A 22028-nucleotide genomic window follows, 5' to 3' on the forward strand; every position below is an offset into this window, starting at 1 on the left:
AAGGTGTTTTCTGATCTTAAGCCTAGAATCTACATTGAGAGATAAGACAAGTAGAAAAAATTGTCAGCAATCTTGCCGATATTGTGTGGTAGACACCCATGCAAGGGTGCTGGGAGTTAGTACCTTAGGTGCTCAAAAGTGAGAGCAGTCTGGTGGCTGGTTAGGTGGGGAGGTGTAAGGCCTGGGAGACAAAGTCACAGAAGGCTGCCTGGAGAATCTGGGCCTGGTACTGAGCCTTGAAAGCCAGGTAGAATTTGGATAGGTGAAGGTGAAGAAGGCATGTTTGGTGTGTTTTCAGCAAAAAGTGAGCAGGTGCCCAGAGAGGCAGGAACCCAGCATGGGTGCAGGAATGTGTTCTTCCAAAGGAACCTTTCTTTTACAACCACGAGCCTCTTTGCTCCCCGCTTGGGGGCTTTTTATGACCCCATCCATCTGTTTGCAGTCAGCTTCAGGTTTGCTTTGAAATTCAAAAGCTGAAAGGGAAATGCTATATTGGAGCCAGAGCAGCAGGCTGGGCAGCTGTCTCTGAGAAGGAGGGAGCAGCCTTATGGAGCATAAACCACAGCAGGCAAACACCTCTTCCCATTGGCCAGAGTCCCTGTGAAACTTGGGAGCAGGAGTGCTAGAGGGGGTGGTGGATGATTAGCTTCCTGGAGGAACTTCTAACATGGGTCTGAGCTGGCAACCTGTGTGCCTACCAGCACATGTCCCACAAAGGTGCTGAGGTCCAGGGTGGAGATTCAGGGGTCCTTCGGTGAGGGCTTCATGCCTGATCTGGATCCCTCTCGTCTGTGTTTGTTGCTCTTTCCCGCTCTGGCAGACGCGCCTGGGCCCGCTGCGAGAGTTGGCTCAGCCCTCCATGCCTCCCGAATTCCCTGGCCCAGCTACCACCCCCTGCATTCCTTAGGAGCCTCAGTATCCCAGAGACAGAAGATTTTTTCCATCTTCTTGAATAAAAGACTTTTAGTGACAGTCATTGATCAAATCCAAAATCCACAGTCCGGACTTCCAAGTCCTGTTCCAGACCACTTACTTCCCTCAGCTCCAGGTCCCCTTAGACCACTTCCTAGCTAATATCCTTTGTCTGGCTCCAGATGCCTCCTTTAGCACATCTCTCTGTGCCCTCCTTCCTTGAAATTTACATAGCCACTGGAGGTATATACCCACCTTTTTTTGAAAACTCTCCTGATGGCTCCCTCTTACTTGGCCTGTCCACATCCCACACTCCCATGGCTGCTCGCCCTGCCTCCCCCGTTCCAAACACCCTCTGATCCTGTTCTCCACGTTGCAACCAACCACGTACCCGGGCATGCCTTTGGGCCTCTGTTTAAAGGTAGGCTCTGCTTGAATGTGTTTGGAGCACTCTTAACATGGAGCTGGAGCTTCTCATCGTGTCCTGGAGAAGTCATATGACCCCTTTAAAAGATAGTCAAACTGCCGGGCTTAATGCAGCATCAAGTTGGTGAGCTTTCGTATTTAATAAAACTAACTTCCTAAAGGGGGCATTTTCAAAGGTTGAGAGCTGAGTTAAATGGTTGGAGGGTAGAGAAAGATCTTGACATTCCTGTCTGTCAAAGATAGAAGGCTCTTGAAAGACCATCTGCTATAATTCCCACAGTTTTTTCAAATGGAGAAGCTGAACCTCAGACTACCAATGTCATTGGCCTAGTGTTATTCATGAAGTCAGTGGCAAAGTAGGACTGGAACCAAGTCTGGGGCTTGACTTAGCCATAATGTTCCACTTATGTTGTTTGGGGCCCCTGAGTGAAAGTTTGGGGATTGCAAAAATTCAGGGCACGTACTTCTTTACTCTTCCGATAACCACAATACTCTGCAGTGATGTTGACTTTACTGATATGGAGCGCTCCCGATCAGTCGTCTCAGTTAATCACCATTACAACCCATAAAGGAAGTTATCCTCATCCCCATTTCCCATATGAGGCAGATAAGACTGAGGGTTAAGTAACATTCCCAAGGGAAGATAACAAGCAAGTAGTCAAAGAGGGTCTTGGGCCCAGGTCTGCTGCTCTTTGTGATGTGTCACGTGACCTCCCAATCTCTCAAAAGGTGCCACTCTCTTTTAGAAAATCATGCAGAAAAGGCTGGGATAGAAAATAAGATAAAAAGATTTTCGCTCCAGATCTTAGGGACTTTTCATTTCTCATGAAACAGAAGAATGTAGTGCAGGGTCCCTGTCAGGTCCAATGTCCCATTTTATTACAAATATTTTATAATGCCCCTTTTTGTACTGAAATGAAATTTATGGATAATATAACACACTTATACGTACGATTTAGAAAATTAATTTAATGCCCTAACTATAAGGAAAAAGAAATAAAAGGAAAATAGTTGATGATAAAACAATATTTAATTTGGCATGTCAATGCTTAGGCATAACAGTACTGGCAAACATAATGCAGCAGTCAAAAGCTTGCATTATCTGTTAAAACACCACGAATATAATAGCAGAAATACAGAAGGGAACTGGTTTGTTGCTCTGATACCATAAATATATAAGCAGTATTGCCTGTAAGGTGACTTTCAGAAGTGGTGAACAACTCTTGGTAAAGTTTGGCACAAAACAAAGTACATTCTTCTGTAAGTGAACATGGCAATTGCATTCCTGTAAGATGCAGTGTATATTGAAACTTTGCAAAACAAAACAAAATAAAAAAACTTTGTGTTTACATAAATGGTTCTCGACTCAGATAATTACAATTTTTTCCCTCCCCTAATAGATGTCTGGCAAGACGTGCAAAAATGGTGCCGAGTGGGGGATAATTCTTTGTGTGGGACTCTTTATATCGCTGACCCATGATCACATCCCATTTCCAACAAATGTACAAAGGCTAACTCCCTCCCCTGCCCCAGAGTTCCAAAACCCCCTGTGGGTGGTGATAATAACCCTGTTGGACAACCTGGATTTGGAGGTTTTCTTCTAGACTGGGCCATAGCAGTGAGAGCACCAAATCCTAACCACTACACCCCAGGGAGATGTTGGAAGTTTTCTCGTAGAATCCGTGCATATAAGAGGGAAGGCTCAGACCTGCGTTATACCCAGAGGTTTGCATTTCTTTCAATTTTGCTTTTTGATGAACAAAAGTTAATACTAATCTTGGACAGTACCTAGCCTTCAGACATAAAGTAACAAACTAGATATTAGTCATGTGTCCTCTATTTTAAAGACTCTGTTCACTCAGGGGGTGCCAAGGTAAATAAGACCTGCTCTTTGCAAACATGGGCTTTGCCTTTTTTTTTTTTTTAAGGGTGAAAGACATACCATACCTTGTATTCCCAAGTACTATATGTGGATTTGAAAGTTTGACAGTGAAGAAGGCTGATAGTAAAAAAATAAAAATAAAAATAAATGATTTATTTGAAATATGGAGTTGGAGGAGAGCTCTACAGATATTCTGAACCCCCAGAAAGATGAACGTATGGATCATAGGGCAAATTAAGCCTGAAGTGTGGCTGAAGGCAAAAATGACAAAACTGAAGCTGTCATTCTTTGGGCTCATCGTGAGAAGGCAGCGTTCTTTGGAAAAGGCAATAATACTGGGGAAAATAGAAGGCAGTAGGGAAAGAGGAAGACCAAATATGAGATAACTGACTCCTCAAAAAAAGCCATAGGCATGGGTCTATAGGAGCTGAGCCAGGCTAGTCAGGATAGGACATTGTGGATATCACTCATTCATAGGGTCACCAGGAGTCTGAGCCGACTCCACAGCCCATAACACACACACACACACACACACACACACACACACACACACACAAAGATATAAGGAAATCATAGTCTAAGGCTGCATATATATGAACCATGGCCTGGGACTTCAGAAGAGGTATAAAGTGTAAGGCTGGAGGACCAGGGCTACTACTATGAGAAGGAAGAGTTAGATTAGGCCTTGGAGAACAGGAAGACAATTTTCAGGTAAAAAGAGGGAGAATGGGCAATTAACTGTGGAGGGGATAGTGGGGGCTGATAGCTGGAGTCAGTAAATTAGGGGTCTGTTTAGAGAACCTCAAGTAGTTTCATGTGGCTGAAGCATGAGCTTGGGGAATCGAAGGGGACATGTGGCTGGGGAGATTGGCGCGGTGAACCGCGGAGGGCCTGGGCGGTAGGATTAATGGGGAAAGAAGGAAGGAGGGAAGGGAGGGAAGAAACACACATTCAACATCAACTCTAACTCCTTGAGGAAGGTCCCTGGCCCTTGTGGGAGCCATCCCGCACTGTGTTGCTGCTGCTTAGTCCTGCTCCCGTCTGTAGATGCCGGCTCTGGGAGAGGGGAGAGGACAGTTTTCTAGTTGGGAGCACAGTGCAGGGCACAGTAATTCTTTGTTGAATGAATAAACTTTTTGGAACAAATCTGCATGCGCCCAGTTCCAAGAGTAGGTTCTGGCCCTCTGCAGGCTTGGATTTGGAGGGGGAAGGTTTGGGAAGCTGAGGTGAACTGGATTCTCTGGCCCAACACCTTGTATCCAAGCAAGTCGCAGTGAACTGAGACCAGAGGCACCTTTGAGGTGGGAAACCCAGGCTCTGCTTCCACTTCCCATGTGCCAAGATGCTTGGGCCAGTCTCTTTTTGGTAGTCCCCTACCTGTTCCATGAAGGGTGGAGGCCAAAGGCAAGTCAGGTTCTCTCCAGCTTCCACATTCAAGCCTCTCTCCTTCAGGTCACTTGTTTGGAGCCTGAGGTCAGAGCCCAAGCAGCACCGCCCCCTGGTGGCAGCTTCCAGATGGCACCTTCCAAGTCCAAACTCCTACTGAGGTGGGGGTTGGGAAGAGGCTTCAGGTGTTTGTGCCTTTGGGTCTTTCTCAGGTGGGTGCTCCAGAGGGGATGGGGAAGGAGAACTTTGCAGTCATTTGTTGCCAGGGCATTCCCAGTGGTGCTGCCATGTAAAGGCATGGCATGATGGGGGGGCGGCGAAGGCAAAGGTTCAGTAAATACCCCCCCCTCCTCCTCCTCCTCCTCCTTCTTCTTCTTCATCATCATCATCATCATCATCATCATCATCATCTTCATTATGATCATCATCATCACCACTGTAAAGGACTCAGAACACTTAGGTTCTGCAAAGTACAGGCATGTCCACTTTATCTTAAGTCTTCATGGTACTCTGTGAGGTCGAGCCATCCTCTTCCATTTTGCCGATGGGAACACTAAGACTCAGTGCGAAGAAGAGACTGGGCTCTCACATCAGGCTTTCACACGATCATGCCACTCCATTCTAAAGCTGCCTGTGGCTCCCTGCTGCCCACAGGGCGAAGTCCGAGTGCCTTGGCTGGCAGGTCACAACCCTCACACCTGACCTCAGCCCACCACCAGAGTTCAGCCTCCTGCCGCAACCTTCCCTGCACTTTCTAGGTCCAAGCCAGTTAGATCTCCTCAGTTATGTCCCCAAGGACACACTATTCAGATTCTTGCGACAGTAGGCACATCTCCTCCACCCTCACCTCTCCTGAGAGCTTAGGTTAAGGACCAGTCTCAGCACAGTCTGTCACGTGGCTCCCTTGAGCCAGCCTCACCCCTCTTCAGCACCTCCTCCTTTTCTGTCCTAGTCCAGGGTCCACCCACCCCTAATGCTCCTCCAGGCCCTCCACAGGGCAGCCAGGATGATTTGTAAAATCACAGATCCATCAGATACCATAGTGCCGGCATACTCTGAGTTCTATGCTGTGGACATTGATCTCAGACCATACATGAGTAAACTCATTTAATCCTAAGGCGACTGAGAAACAGAAAACTGAGTGATGTGCTCGGGGTCACACAGTTGACCTCAGGGGCTCCCATTGCCTTTCTGATAAGTAACCAACTTCTACATGTGCACAGCAAAGCGGTCCCGACCTGCCCCGGCTCGCCACTCCGGCTGGATCGCCCTGGCCTTGAAGCCCGAGCTCCACCATGCTGCAACATTCGCAGGCCTCCAGCCACGTGGCTGTTTCACGACCCTCTGCCTGTGCAATAACTGCTAACATGTGTGTTGGGCTTTGGTTTCCAAGGCAGTTTTACATTTGCTATCTCAATAAAACCTTATTGCAACATGTACCAGAAGTATTTTTATTATCCCCATTATAGAGATGAGGAAAATGAGGCTGAGAGAGGGAAAGGACTTCTTGGGAGCAAGGTAAGGGTGAAGCCCCAGGCCCCCTGACCACCAGTCTATGACCCTGGCTGGGCCTGGAGAACCTTTGGTGGGGCAGGGCAGGGATGAAGGGTAAGGGGCTGCTCTACTGAATTTTGGGAGCCAGGCAGGCCTTGGAAGCAATTTGTGTTTTCACGTTCCACCAGAAGGAGAGTGCTTGCTCCCAGGAGCTGTCCCTAGGGGCCCATCCACCTTGGCTCCTTGTTCCAGGCCAAGCCCGCTTCGTGAATCCACACTGGGGCCTTCTTGCTCTTGACAGACCCTGCTGCGTTCCGACTCTACTCCGTCCTGTCCTTCCACCTTGACCCTCTCTCATCTGTTTTTCTTTCTCTCCAGCCAGACTTCTTCCAACTACTCTCTTTCATTCTCCTCTTTATCTTTTCCCAGCACTATCTGTCTCTGTCTCTCGCTCTGTTTTTGTCTTTCTGTTGATCCCTCTCTTTTTCTCTGGATCTCATTCCATCTTTCTGTATATTTTTCTTTCTCTTCCACCTATCTCTTCCTGCATTCCTCTCCCCAACCCCTGGGTTACTGTCCTGCTCAGCCCCTCCCACCCTTCCAGAGTCTCAGGGAAGAGGAGGTGGCGAAAACTAGGAAGTGACCTTCCAGGAAGCCTGGGAATCGCCAAGCCTTGCCTGGGGGCTTGTGTCTTCAGGTTGGAAATTTTATCATTCCATTTTTTGTGACTGATCAGGGAGGAAGAAATGGAAAATACTAAAAAAGAAAATACAGGAACTGTTTCGCAAGCCCAGAACTGACATAAAACAGAGTTTTATGAATATTTTCTGAAAATAATTTCTTTTTATGATGCTGTAACAGTGGCCAGCCCAGTCTGGCTGGCTTGCTGGCTGCTGTGAGCAGCAGCTGGAGGCCCCCCACCCTCGCCCCACCCAGGCTGGCCCAGCCAGGCCAGTGTGTTTCTTCTGCTGTGACAGCCCCGGAAGGTAATGACAAGGTGGGAGGGCTTCCTGCAGACTCAGTGAGCTCTGGAGCTCCCTTAGCTCATGATGCCCAAGGCTGGCAGGCCTACTAAGCTTGTTCTCTGTCCACTGGCAGATCAGATGTAGCCAAGGCATTCCCGCTCCAACACACCTGATTAAGATCATCCTGGACACCCAGCTCTGTGGCTGGGTTCCAAGCCCTCCCAGAGTCATGACCCTCTTGGACTTAAGCTACTGTGATCTTCTCAGCCTCCTGCTCCCTATTGCTGAACTCAAACCCTCCGCTTCACCCCTCATCAAGTTGGCCATGAAAATCAGCCTCTCCCATGGTTGTCCCCTGTCCCAAATCTTCCTGAGCAGTGGATATTTACTGGCAATTGGCTGAGTAGATGGAGTTAGGCCTCTCACAGCCGCCAAGAAAATGACTATTATCTGCAGGTTTTCTCCCCACCGAGCAGGCGTTGTTCCCATCTCCCTCAGCTTCTCTCCATCTTCCTAGCTTCTCACTTCTCTTCTTTCATTCTCTTGATTCTTTCTTTCTCTTGCCCTCTTTTTCAAATGACAAAATTCCTCCCCCTGGTCATAAAGAATGTCTATCCTCCACCTCCTCTGAAATCGAAGAAGGTGGCTTTTCTTCCTACCTCAAGCCCCCATAGGGGCGGTCTTCCACACAAAGACTCTGCTCTTTTTCAAATAAATTTTCATGAATACAATTCGTTTCATCTCTTTTCATGCAAATAAGGAGACTGAGGTTCAGAGAGGGGCAGAGCTCACCCAAGGCCACACAGAGCCGGGGCTGGATCTCAGGGCCCATGGTCCTCATTGTGGGGGGCCATCTGCTGCAGGACATTGATGGTGCTGCCTCCGAAGGGTAGAACTCTAGGCTCCTAAATGTTCAGTGGTGGCAGGGAGAGGCCTCAGAGGACATAGAAGGATGGAAAGGGACTGAGGGCACAGAGCCATGAGAGATTAACTGAGAGACAAGACAGGGAGATAGAGACGGCCAGCCTCTGCCCTGGGGACGACATTCTTTCTCCAACGAGAATTCATCTGTCACTCATCTCCTGTATTGGAGAACTCACTACCTCCTCAGCGACATGTTCTGGTTTTGGGAAGCCCTTCCTCACCTCCCTGGAAGTTCCCCGATGGGCCTAGCTCTGAGCCTTGTAGCTACACAGAGAAGCCTCCTATCAGGGGTGGCTCCATAGAGATTTGGGGGTGAGATGGGGTATTCCTGAATCTAATGGTCTAATAATGTTGGATGGGGCATCTGGTTTCTCCCCAGATAAGCACTTCAGCAGGAGCCAGCTCAAGGTGGGAGGGGTAGGCCAGGGTTCCCCGGTAGGACATGCAGACACCCAAGGTATGGAGGTACAAACACTTTCCCCTCCTGCCACCTGGTTCCACGTGGACAGCAGTGTGTCAAGGGCTCTGAGGAGTCTCTGGTCCCTGAGCGACCCATTCAATCATATCTGGGACCCCTTTCCTGGGCCATAGCTTCTTTGCCAGGAGGCACTTGAACTGAGGACTAGGTACCCTATAGAAGGTCCAGAGCTCACTCTCCCACTCAGCTTCCTGGCAGGTGGATGAGAAGAGTCTTCTTTCCTGAGAGCAGCTGTTGCGGGAGGGGCAGAGGAGACAGGCGTCACAGGCCACAGCAGGAATCCACACACCATTGATGTCAACCCTAAAACTGTCATGGCTGGGTTTTCCTACAACCCCGTCTGGAGTTGGTGGGTGAAACGAAAGTCTGGGCAGGCTCCAGGACGTGGGAGAGGCTCGCCGCATTTGGCCTCGGATGGGTCCTGACCTCGCCAACCTGGCCTGTGAAACGGGGATGCAGACGCTTCCCTGCCCACCTTACAGGCCGCAGCCCACACATGACAGCACAGCGTAACTGAGTTAAAGTTAAGTAATAGGTTTGAAGTTTGACTACTTAGATTCCATTCTTGGCTGCGGTATTTACAAGCCGTGTGATCTGGTCAAGTCCCTTAACCTGCTTGGGTCTCAGTTACTTTATCTATAAAATAACAATAGCAAGAGTACATGTGAGAATGAAATGATGCTTAGAGCATTGTCTGGTACATAATAAATGCTCAATAAATGTTAGCTTCCAGTTGCATTATTACCTTTCTCTGAGAGAGGTGGGCCCACCACTTGCAGCCTACATTACTCTTAGTAGAAGCCAGCTAGAACTCACTAACCATGGCCAGTGACTTGCCTCTGGTGAAAGCTATGGGGTTTCAGAACACAGAGACCTCTCCCACTCCAAACATCTCAAGGATTCCTCTGCGCCCAAGTCCCATGGATGGTAACCGCTATTGGGCTTCTCAGAGATGCTGGTGGCCCCCTCACTAGTGCTTTAAAAGTAGAGGAGATACATGGTCATTTTTGTGGTTTATAGCACTCACTTAGGCTGCAGAGAGGAGATGGGACACTGCTGGAGGTGGTAGTGGATCAGAGGACGGTGAAGTGGTCTGGGCTGGGCTAAAGCAGTGGGGCTGGAGCGAGGAGGGGAGATGAATAAAAAAGAATCAGTAGGTCTTGGAGAGTGAGGGAGTGAAAGAAAGGGAGGTCCAGAGGGTAAACCCAGGCTTGAGGTTTGTTACTCAGGTGAGCAACTCCCACCGGAGGCTGCGGACAGCTCATTCTGGCTGGAGAGAAATATCTGGACCCTACTTGGCATGAGGCCTCTTGAGCCATTGAACCAAACTACCCTCCCAGAACCAGCCCAAGTTTTTACATGGAAAATGGGCTTATCCCAGTTTCTCCACGCCACTGCCTCAGGTCTTGGCCCTCCCAACAAAGGCAATTTCCCCAAATGTTCTCTGGCAGGAGGAAGGAAGCCGTCAGCACAAAGAGACTCCATCCTGTTGGATTTATAATGTCTTTTATTAATATATTATGCTACAAAAATATTTTTGGCAAAATAACATTAATAGCATCTTTCTTTGTCTTCTATTATATTCTTAAAGAACTCTTCATGATAATTCACAGAGGTGAGGGGAAGAGGTGATTGAAAGAACAGCATCATGAATACCTTTCAAATACATTAAGATCTGACGCTTGTGTCACACAGTGAGAGTGAGGTCAGGACCTTCTGCAATCTCTTTGAGGCCCAGAAATGGGACAAGGGCTCTGGCTTATTCTGTTTTGGGCTAGAACCTCCTTTGGCCAACAGTCAGTCCCTGATGCCCCAGCCACTGGGGGCCCAAGATGTCTGAGAGCCCCACCAGAAACTTCTTAGACTCGGGTCCCATTCAAAGCCCACTTTCCCCCTAACGGGACTTGGGATGGAAGGACCCTCTGAGGGGTGCTACGCTGTCACCTTTCCTGCCTGCCATGTGCTCTCAATCCCATGGCAGCCTGCAGGTCCTTGGAAGAAAACCAAGCACTGAGCCTGGGAAGCGGTGGTGCCTCACCGTCAGAGAACCCCAAGATTGCACATGGCATTTGCTTATCTCCCAGAACAGCCCAGGCAGGAAACAAGGTCTCCATTTGACAGATGAGGAAATGGAGGCTCAGAGAGGGGCAGGGACTTGCCCAAGGTCACTTAGCAAAGTGAAGGAATGTCCAAAGCATCTCTGGAAGGGAAGAGCCATAGTTAGTGAAAGGGTGGGGGGAGCTGAGGGTGTGCCGATGCTCCCGGGAAAGGGCCAGGTAGAGCTCAGTTGGTTCTCATGACTCCCTCCCCCAGGGTTGGGGGTTAGGGAGGCAAGGAGCTTCATGCCGGGGCCAGGGGCCTGGGTTCCAGTCCAGCCCTCCCCCTCGGCCCAGAAGTCCCCCTGCCACAGGGCAGCCAGCAAGCCTGCCAATTCACGTCAGGCCCGGCTGGGCTGTTGAGGAATGGGGCTGTGAGGCTGGACTGATTCCTGAACCTTATTGGTTCAGACAGCCAGCCTGGGTGATTTTCTTGGCTGCTTAGATGCATTTTTGGAAAAATAACAATGTTCAAAGAACCTGAGCATTATGGAGCCAGGAAGGACCCTCGATGTCATCTACCCCAGTCCCTTGCCAAGACTTCAACTCTCTACTGTATCTCCAGCCAGCGGGCCTACTGCCTGACACACCTCACTTGACAGGAAACTCACTACCTGCAGGGGCACCTGTCTATCCTTGGACAGCTTTGGCTGTAGAGAGTATCCCACCAACAGAGCTAAGGTCTGCCTCTCTCCTTTCCTTCTTTCATTTCTTTCTTTCTCCTTCCCTTTCTACACATCTACTGAGTGCCATTGTTGTGTCAGATGAAGATACAAAGATGAATTCACATGATCCTCGCCAACAAGGTGCTCACAGTCCAATAGGAGAGCAGATACGCAATTAGACAGTCTCAGCATTGTTCAGCAGGTGTTGGGATGGTGTTAAAAAGCACAAAGGAATCATAGAGGGCTTCCTGGAGGAGATGCCATCTGAGCAATCCTCAAAGGATGAGCAGGTGAAGATAAAAGAAGGGGGTTTCCAGGCTTAGGAAGCAGTATGTTCTAGAAATGACAAATATGATTCAATCTGGTCAGGCACAGAGCGGGAGAGATGAGAGATATGGCTGGCAAGGTCAGCAGAGCCAGATCACGGAAAGTCAAGAACGCCAGGCTGAGGACTTAAGTTCTTATCCCATAGTCACTGAAACACTATCAGCTTTAATTGTGTTCTCAGCCACACAGGATACCATCAAAGCTGCAATTCCCGGTAGAACTTCTCTTCATTGTGTTTTTCACATGCTTTCCTTCTGGCAGAAGACCTTAACTTGAACTCTGTTGTGACGATGGCACCAGGATGGAAACTGGGCAGGTGGGACGAGAATCCTGAGCCTTTAGGTTTGCCCAAGTCTGGCTGGGGCCAGGAAGTAGATGACAGAGGATTCGGTGTGATGAAAATCTGCTAATGGCATCCCAATGCAAAGGCAAACTTGCCAGTCAGCACAAGTTTCCATGCTTCTGAGACTCCAGATCTTTGCATCTCAGAGTGGCCCTCTGCAGCTCCCTGCAGCCTGGCTCATACACTGGTGTGTCAGGGCAGCCTGGCATAGCTATGCTGACCAACCCCAGAAAGCTTTTTAGTCATTCGGTCAGGTTTCTTGACAGGGGACCTAGGGCCACCACTAACATGCTGCCTAACCTTAGGCAGGTCACTTAACTTGCTGGATGTCAGTCCATCCATCTTCTCTGCCTGCCTCATGATCAAATATGAAAACCCTCAGATATGTGCGTGGTGCTGTCAGAGCAATGGGGGTTTTTTATGAGACTGAGCACATAGAAGGTGCTAGACAAAATGTCAGCGGTGGTAGATAAATCATTTCCAAGCGTGTGAGTGGCTGCTGATGGAATGGTGGCTCCCTGGCCCAAGATGAGAGAATTCGCGTGTCCCAGTCATGCAGATTTCTTTATATGTGCTTCAGGTCTTCTGAAACATTAGTCAGCAAGTTCAGTTCACTTCAAACCCTGGCCAGTGGGGAGTCCTCAGGGATCAGTGAACTTAGGTTGCAGATGTCTGACCCACATTGGTTCTGGCCGTCCTGTCCGCACATGCCCTCTTAACCAGGTGGTCCATCCATCTTTCTTTAAACACTTGGTGAGGGAGAGTCTGGAATTCCCCAATCTTCCCAGAGGAGGGATCTGGGGAAGACTAGGGCTGAATCTGCTGGGCCAGGGGCCTGGACAGGATAACTTCTAAGTTCCTTCTTGGAACCTAGGACATTACCGCTTGTCCATCTCAACGATGAGTTCCTCCAGGTTAGGAAAGGTGGCTAGATTCGGGCCCAACAAGGAGCCTGGCACTGCATGTGCTCGATAATCACACACTGCATTAATTTACCTCTTTGGCCCTGTGCCTGGCACAGATCTGGGCACGCAGTCAGGTGCCTGGACTGTTTACCCAAATGCTTCATCTTTAATTAACCTCAAGTTCCATCTCAATACATCACATGCCACACTTTGCCCAGAACAGAGGGAAATCTGGCCTGTGTGTTTCTAATTCCTTTACACTTATCTCATCCAAATAGTGCTCTGCACGATGTGTTTGATGTCCCCCAGGCCTTCTGAGCCTGCTTTATAAGTCAGCTAAGCCCCTTCCTGCTCAGAAATAGGAAGTCACATTTTTGCCAAGGATAAACTGACTCCAGCCATGGCTGGGGTCAAGTTCAGTTTACAGTATGGTGCCCATGAGGCTGGCTGGACCCTCAGGGCTCCTTCCAGGTCTCAAGCTCAAACATATTCATGCAGGGCTGAGCTGAAAAGAATTCAGCTGCCTGCCAAGATGCCAGTGGGACATGTGACCATCCAGTGAGCTGTCCTGAATTCTACCATCTCAGAAGGGAGACAGCTGCCCAGCTGGGCACGATGGCTCTGGGGTTAAACAGCCACTACCAGGCCTGCCAGAGAGGCCATGGTGCAGTGACGCTGGAGAGAACTGGTCTGTAAGTCAGCAGACACCCAGCTGTGTAGTCTTGGGCAAATGCCTCCCCTCTCTGGGTGTTATTACTATTCTTACAGTTATTACTAACTGTCAAATGGGAGTTCTTTCTGCTCTTGGGTTGCAGGACCCTGTAAGTGATAAGCTGTTAGCCCAATGAGGGTTCAGGACAAGAAGGCAGCCAAATTGGGTCCTCTACCTTCTTGGCTTTTACCTTGGGGGTTAAAAGGAGCTAGGTTAGTTTCTCTGAGTCTCAGTGGCTAATGTGCACCCATGTGGCTGTCTGCTTCCCTGGGTTCCCCACAGCCCTCCCCAACTCTGCAGCCTCTGATTTAGCAGGAAAGCCTCTCATTGGCTCCAAGATAAGACAAATTGGGGCATGGAACATGTGGCATGCTCAAAATGCTCTTAAGCCAGAGCGACCAAAATGAGTAACTGTGGCCAAACAGTCTCTTTGGCTGGAGTAAGAAGCTAGCGCTGGCCCATTTGGTGAGACCCGCCTCCCTCGGAGCTTCCCTGTGCAAAAGGAGCATGAGAGAATATGGTCCAGGAGATGAGCATCGATTTTGAATCACATTGGTCTGCGGCCATGTTTTGGCTGGTGACCTTGAGCAAGTTCCTTTACTTCTTTGGGGGCTCATCTGTGAAATGGGGGTAATCGCATCTCACAGAACTACAGTGAAGATCAGTGATAAAGTGAACGTGCAAAATACCTGTCACGCTGCAGGCTTAGGACAAATGGTAACTCTCACTCTGATTATCATTACCATATGACTCCTCGAGCCCCTGTCTCTAAAATCGCCCTTCTGTGCCTACTCCTGTCCTTCGGTCTAGCTCATTCCATTTGGCTGTGACTTCAGTAGCTTCTCCTGTAACCCAAGCTGGATTAATGCTATTGGAAGAGAGAGGTCTGGATTCACATCCTGATTCTCCCATTTGCTTTGTGACCTTGGGCAACCACCTTCCTCTCTTTGGATCTCAGTTTAATCGTCAGGCACATGGGGCTGGGGGACCACCTCCCTCAGCACCAACATCCCTCCCCTACCCCAGTGCTTTGGTTGAAACACTTACCAAGAGCTCTGGAGGCCCCGTTCACAGACACCTAGGGTTTCAAAATAGCAGCATTCTTTTTCAGAAAGTATCGTCCCAGCCCTAGGATGCATCCAGGGGAGGGAAGGACCGTCAGCGTTCACATCTCTGGCTCCCAAATCTAGCTTCACGAAAGCTAAGCCTGTCTGCCTGCCCATCCCTCTGAGGTTTCCACAGTGGGAGAAGCCAAACCCAGACACTGGAGGCTTCCGCTGATCCAGGAGCAAGCCAGTTCAAAGCCACAGTCTGCATGAGGTCAAAGCTGTCCTGACAACCTGGGTTCACCTCCTGGGTTGGCGTTGGGGCTAATTAAGGGGTTATTAACATAGGCCACATAAAAATAGTTTTATGGGTAGAATAAATACATTTTTCTTTTTTAATATGGACACGTATTTTACAAAAGAGCCCCATAGCACTATGGGAAATTAAGATCCTTCTACAAAAAAGAAGATGTAACTCGGGTACAATAAAGCTCTAGTATTCTCACAGATCCCGTCTGGACTGCCCGTGGGGGGTCAGGAACCACTGGAGGTGGCAGCAGGGACAGTGGGCTGTGGCCGAAGACCCTCCTAAGGTTTCTCTGGCTTCTCTGGCTTCTCTGCATGGGACAGTCGAGGTCAGGAGGGCCCGAGGGTGTGCAGCAGGAAGGGGGCTGCGATGCTGGCAGCGACGGTGGGGAGGAGGCCCAGGGCCGGCTGTGAGCGGGCGGGCACTGAGCTGCTGGCTGGCCCTGGCTCTTCCTGCTGCTGCAGCTGGTCGGAGGGCTGGAGAGGGGGCCTGGCTGTCCCGGAGCTATGTGTGGGCTGGAAGGGCAGCGGGGGTGGCGAGGCGGTGGTGCTGGAAGGAGAAAACACATGAAACGGAGTGACCGCTCAGTAGTCCCATCGTGGGCTGTGGCCTTAGAATTCAGAACTGGCTTTACCGGATTTATTATTGTTTTTCATAAAATAGAGAAGAAAACAAGGGGCTCAGACGGGGAAAGTGAGCAGCCCAGAGCTGTACAGCCAGCGAGCTGAGCTTCTGAGGCTGCACTTACCCGGCCGGCTCAGGGAGTGGGCTAGGCACTGGGGACCACAGGCTTCAAGTGTGACCACTCGAGATAACTGGGTCCCAGGCAGAAAGAATCAAAGAGGGGGTGATCTGGCTTACAGGTGGGGCTATAAGCTTCCACACCCATGTACACAGATACCCTGGCCTTTTGCTGCTCTCTTCTCCCCTGCCTGAAACAAACAGAAAATAAAACACAATCATCCCCCCACCCCGGGCTGGTTATCCCAGCCACCACTTCTGGAGAGTCACATTGGTCCTCGAAACAAATCCTTCGCAAGGGTACTCATCACCCCCTTTCATCAGGTGAGAAGACTGAGGCTCAGAGATGCTACCTGGTGACCAGGTCAAGGGAAAGAGGGGGCAGCACCTCCGTGGGGCAGGAGCCCTGGGGCTGGTCTCGCTTTGCATCACCGCAGAGAGCTTTAGTTAAAGGTGCAGTCCTTCATGAACTTGTAAAAACAGAATCCAGTTTTGGAGGTACTGGGTAAGGATCTTGGCTCAAGAAAGTATGTGAAAGAGAGGGAGGGAGAGAGAGACAGAAAGAGTGAGACAGAGAGAACGCAAAAGAGATTAAGTGCAGAAGGAATTGGCAGGCTGAGGCCAGCACTTGGTGGCATGTGGAAGTGGAGAGCAGACAGCGGCCAGGCAGGGTGTAGGGCCAGGTCACCGGCTCGAGTCCTGGACATAGACAGGAAATGATGAACTAAGAGACAGGGACTGGGGAAGGGAGGGGACACCGACAGAGACACAACAAAGAGAGGCCACAGGAAGAGCTGGGCCCCAGAAGCTATGGGCCCATGAACCTCGTGGAGCCCTGAGTGGTGGCAGGCAGATGGAGATGCAGACAGAGGACCCAGCAAGCCCCATCACACCAGCAGGGCAAGGATGGGAGGGGAAACCCAGGGGCAGGGGGACTACAGAGGAGCCCTGGCCCAGTGCAGGGCCAGGAAGCCTTCTCGGAGGAGGTAACCCCACAGCCAGCTCTGAAGACAGCGAGTTTAGCTTGCGTATGGCTGAGGATGCTCCCAGCAGGCTGGAGAAGTACTTGCAGAGTAGGGCCCTGTGCCAGTTCTGTGCGAGGCATTTAGCATGTATTAACTTCTAAAACTCAAGACAATACTATGAGGCAGAAACCACTATTACTCTCATTTTAATTTTGAAGAAACTGAGGCACATAGGGATTAAATAACTTGCTCCAGGACACACAACAGAGGGCACGCAGTAGGGGCTCACTAGTAGTTGCTGAATGGGGACACTGTTCCCATTTCCAGGATTGCCCTCCCTCCCCAACAGGCTGCTCACTCCCTGGGCCATATGGGAGTCCCCCAGCTCACTTGGGCCTGAGTTTCCATGAACTGGGCATCAGGTCCCCAAATAATTGACTCTTATCACCAGGGTGAGATCTGCCATCATCACTCCCATAGCCCAGCCTCACTACCATCTGACACCGTCTGGTTTAGCCTCAGCCTGGGAGGTGGGGGAGCAGGGGAGCTCAGAGTCACCAAGTACAGCCTCCATGTGGTCTGGGATCTCTGTTCTGGAAAGTAGGGGTCCAGATGCCTTCAGTCAAGGAAAGATGCTCACTCCTGGCCCCGTCTCTCCCTCTCTACCCTACTCCTGGTCATGTTCAGACCACATGAACCTGCCAAGTCTTTGCTCTGAACCCGGAGTCTGTACTCTTCCATCTTTAGAAACTCCTAGAGGACCTATCAAGAGAGGAGGGAGCCAACTCTGATCATGTATAGGGGACAGAGAGAAGATGTCCCTGAACAGAGTATGTGTTTGGAATGGGAGGGGAGGGGACAGCCCGGGTGGCTTTGAATGCCCTTTACAACCCACAAAATTTGGCCTGTTATGCCTCTCATACCATGCTTCAGGCCACCAGAGACCTGTCACAGTCTGGGGCTGGCTGACTTCACCTTTCCTGGCTCTTCAAGCACACACTACTCTTTTCAGTCACATCTAATGTCCTGTGGCCAGTTTCCTACTCACCTTTGAATGCTGACTCAATGTCTCCTCGCCTAGAGACCTCTTTGTCTTCCATCCCCCAATGACCTCTGGGACAGTTCAGGCTCCCATAAAACCTTATACAATTCTCACTGATCATATAATGTCACAGGCACCTAGCTGTGCACATGGGGTTTGGATGGGTTTCTGTAAAGTGCTTACAATGGTGCCAGGCACACCAGAAATGCTGCATGGTGTTGGCTATTTTTAGCCTCCTAATTAATATGTTTGCATCTCTGTTTCCCCCACTAATAACATCTCCCATTTATGGAGTGCTTTCTGTGTGCAGGCAGACACTGTGCTTGATGCTACGCATCTGCCATCTATTATCATTCCCATTTCCAAGATGAGGAAGCAGAGCCTGAAGGAGGTTAGGACGCAGATGTCGAATCTGTGTCTGGCTCTCCAGCTCGGCCTGGCCTGGGTGTTGTCCTAACTGTGCAGACGAGTAGGTGGGTGATGGAGGGCACAGGGTGAAGTGTGCTGCTTCCTGCCGAGAACTCGCAAACCTCTACCCAGAAGGGTCACTACCTCAGCCCCTTTCCTCCCTTTCTTTTCTAATGAAAAGACCCCACCCTGCACCCCTACGCACAACACATAAGTCCATGAATGTTCCGACCAGCTGCTGCCCCATCCTTTCAGCCTGAACAGTGAGGAGATTAGGAGGGCTGGCTCCAGGAGAAGAGGCTGGGGTGGCACTTGTGGTACCCAGAGTGGGGGCCCAGCCTGGCTGTAGCCAGCCTTGCCGCCGTCAGAAGGAAGACCAAGTAAGAGTTATGAAAACTATGTCTCGAAAGGCGCCTGAAGGCATTTGCTTTTACACTTTGAAAACCAAAGATGCACGCTCCCCACCCTTGGAGCCTGAGTTGAGTTTATTGCTTGGAAAGAATCCCAGGGAATTGGGGGCGGTGGGGGGGGGGCAGAGAGCCTCTCTAAATGCCCTGCCTCCTTACCTACACTGCTCACAAAGCTTAGTCCCCCAGTCCAGATCCCCCCAGTGCCCCCCTCCCCAACCTCGACCCATGCTGGGAAAATTGTCTCATGGCAAAGTGGCCTCGAAGCCAAACCAAACACTCTGAGTGTTCCCAGGCTCTGCAGACGGCTGGCACCAAGGGGCCAAGTCTGCTTTGAGCCGACAGAGCCCCTCACGTGGGGAAGGGCCCCTCTGCCCGCGGGGAGAGCAGAAGCCTTGTTCTAGCCTGCCCTATGCTCCTTCATGACTTTGGGCAAGTCCTGTCCTCTAGGTCTCAGTTTTCCCATGTGTACATTGAAGGAGCAGGACTAACCCATGGATTTAAACATGTTTTCTAGCAGCAGAAGCCAGAAGTGAGATCTTAGGTAAAAGCCCAAAGTATAAAGCACAGGGCTGGTGCCTGAGACAGAGTCAGCTGCCTGTCCCCTGAGACCCCTCCATAGGGCTTTCTGGAGTGGAGTGTCAATCTCATCATGAGAAGGTCTCTAGGAGCCATCCAGGGCTGGGCTCTGGGAGTCTTGGGGTGTGGCTTTCTTGGCAACACAAGGGGCTGCTGGGCTGTGTCCTCGGTGGCTTCCTGAGGGAGCTCTGAGGAGACAAAGGGGAGATGAAGCCTGGAGAGTCTAGGTGACGGGGCCTTGAGCTCTCGATTTGATCCTACTGGAGGAGACCTCACCGCGGTTCCAGAGTGGGCCTCTCTGGGCCAAGCGTGTCAGATGCAGGCAGAGATCTCACATGACAGATTTGTCTGCAGCTCAGTGTCCTGGTATCTAAGGCTCATACCAGCCTCCACGCCTTCAGTCACGTGGTCTTCTCTGCTGGAAGTGCCTGCGTTTCCCTCAGCCTCCAGGTCGCTTCCGACCTCCAGGGCCCTGGACCCTCCCGCCCTTGCTGGCTGGATTTCTTTGCAGGCACAGGCAGACTGACCATGGGTTCAGGACTCTTTTAGCTGCACTGTAGCGGACAGATGTACCTGCTCGGCCATGACCTGAGATTCTTCCTGCTCTCGTTCCCGCCCACACTTAACACAGGGCGGAGCATCTGGCATGCGACTCCTGTTAAACGGGGTGGGGGAATTTTGCAGTGCCCACCCAGTGGCCCATTTAAGGCTGTGAGCCTAAGAGGTGCTGAAGGCCCGTGAGCAGCTCCCGATGTGGGGTGGGTGGGGTGGCGGGAGGGCATCTTATACCAAATCTGAGTCAAAGACTCACAGTCTGGCCGCCAACACTGGAGACAACAGTTACTGAGTGTCACCAGTGGTCTGATGTCGGCTTACCACTTTACAAGCACCATCTCATTTACCCTCTAAGCCTCAAAGCAGGTAAGAGGAGAGGCGGGGATTTGGATCCCATTTTGCCTGAATCTGTTTGTGCTTTTATTCACTGAAGGATCTTGCTTCCCATTTCTCATGGGGCATCTTCTATCTCTAATCAGATGGAGTCCTGGCCTCCTGCAGAGATGCTGGCCACCGCAGACCAGGAAGAAGGCCTGGCTGTGCTAAGAGAGACCTTACTGCTGGAGAATCTTGTCTTGGGGCGGTAAGGGGAGGCTGGCAATAGGGGTGCAGAGCCAGCCCAGGAGCCCAGGGGCTGGAACTCTGAAGGGGTTCTGGTCACCTGTTCAAACTTCGGGGGAAACTGAGGGCCAGAAGGCAATGACCCCCCGGATATGTGTGTCCTGCAGCCCCGTCCCTGAGTGGTGGCATCTGTAAGGCTCTGCGTCCATCACATACCGATGCCCCACTCTGTGCCTTGCTTCCGGCCTTGCCTAGCTCTTCCCTGCACCTGCCTTGTCATGACTGTCCTTCTAATCCTGGTAGCCTAGGATTCTGTTCCCCTGTTTATCCAATCCTCACCCCCCACTCCATCTGTGGACTCGGAGGACAACAAAGCTGGCATGACCTTCAGAGACCAGTCAAGGCCCCAACTCCACAAAAGGAGAAACCGAGGATTGTCATAGGTCCTACCGCATCGGGGGCGGTACCCTGCTCACCGTCAGCGTGGGAAGGGTCTGCGCCCCGCTGCCCCCTCCTGGCTCTCAGATGCGAGGGTTCCTGGGAGCACTCTGCTGCCACTGTGCAGCCAGCCATCTGTGGACACAGGCTTGGCGCTTTCCATGGGTCCATAAATCATCCCGCCACGGGCTGCTGCTTCTCTAAACTTCCTCCCGTGTGTTTATACCTCGGGTAATGAGGGGCGAGGGAAGGCCAGCCTGCTCCAGGTGGTGTCCTGGCCAGGCACTTGCAGCCTCCACCCCGGCTCTCTCCCTCCTTCTCTCTCTCTCAACAAACCCTCAGTAAGGCCTCCAGGGATCTGCAGAAGTCCGACCCAGATCTGGTCCCCCAGGGGCTTCTACCCTAGAAACATAAGCGAGAAATTGTAGTCTGTGTGACTGTGCCGGGACAGGACACCCACAGGTGGCCGCAGGAACGCAGGGGAGGGGAGAGCAGGGAAAGTGGGGCAAGAAGGGAGGCCTCGGCGGGGTGAGGATGAAGAAGACGCCTCCTAGGTGAGGGCGGCAGGGGCGCTTGAGTGGTGGGTGGGCAATTCTGACCCTTCGCACTAGACAGACCTGGCTGTGGGTTCTGACTCCACACCTGACTTGCTGCGCGGTCTTGGCCAAGTTACCCGACCTCCCTGAGCCTCAGTTTCCTCGTTTGTTAAACAAGGCCTACTTCCAGGACTCCTGTTAGGACCGGCGACGTGGTTGCACAGAGCAGGAGCTCAACAAATGCCCACCAGGACCCGGCCCAGCAGAGAGAGGGGCAAGTACAAAGGTGGACTTGGCACAAAGCCTGGCAAGGACGGGGCCCGAAGCATCCCAGGGTAGGAAAAGCAGTGAGTGAGGAGGGAGAGGAAGCAACAGCCACGGTACCGGGGCAGAACTGCCGGAAGTTAACCGGGTGGTTGAGCGGAGCCACAGAGAATCTCGAGCTGAGGAGGGATGACATGCTAGGGCCAGGGGTCCCGTCAGGGCCCGGCTGCACGATCCCAGCTGGAAGATGAGCTAGGAAGAGGACGTGGAGAGGAAGGGGTGACTCCAGTGGGACTTAGGGGGAAGAAAATGAGAAAACTTTGAACGAAATTAAAGCTCCAAGAAAACATGGTTTGATTCGCAGGGCTACAATTGGGCCCCAGGGTCCCTCCAGAGAGAATTGGAAACTTGGGAACCCAAAGAGGATGGGGCGAGACCTGGGAGTGACAGAAGCTGTGCCCCGCAGCCTCTCATGGTGCTCAGGACATGCTTTCTTAGGAAGTGGTGGGGAAAATTTTAACAAATAGTCTGCCTGTTGGTGGAAACTTCCTTCTCCAACCCAACCAGATGGGAGAGGTATCCAACCACAATTTACCTGTTGGGACCAAGAAGGGTTCCTTCTTGCCAAAGAAAAGCCATTTTCTTCTCCTGAAACCAGGCTCTG

At 51.2% G+C, this 22028-nt stretch overlaps 1 protein-coding gene across 1 annotated transcript in view; it reads right to left on the reverse strand.

Annotated features, from left to right (window-relative positions):
* Nucleotides 1–10774: 10774 nt before the first annotated feature.
* The window catches only part of TRABD2B (TraB domain containing 2B), a 206182-nt gene continuing 194928 nt past the window's right edge, over nucleotides 10775–22028 (reverse strand). The window contains exon 7 of the mRNA XM_016151337.2: nucleotides 10775–15417. Coding sequence (XP_016006823.2) covers nucleotides 15198–15417 — 220 coding nt within the window. The 3' untranslated portion in view covers nucleotides 10775–15197. The remainder of the gene's footprint in view (nucleotides 15418–22028) is intronic.

The sequence above is a fragment of the Rousettus aegyptiacus genome, unplaced genomic scaffold (genome assembly GCF_014176215.1).
Source record: "Rousettus aegyptiacus isolate mRouAeg1 unplaced genomic scaffold, mRouAeg1.p scaffold_m13_p_1, whole genome shotgun sequence".
Taxonomy (NCBI): domain Eukaryota; kingdom Metazoa; phylum Chordata; class Mammalia; order Chiroptera; family Pteropodidae; genus Rousettus; species Rousettus aegyptiacus.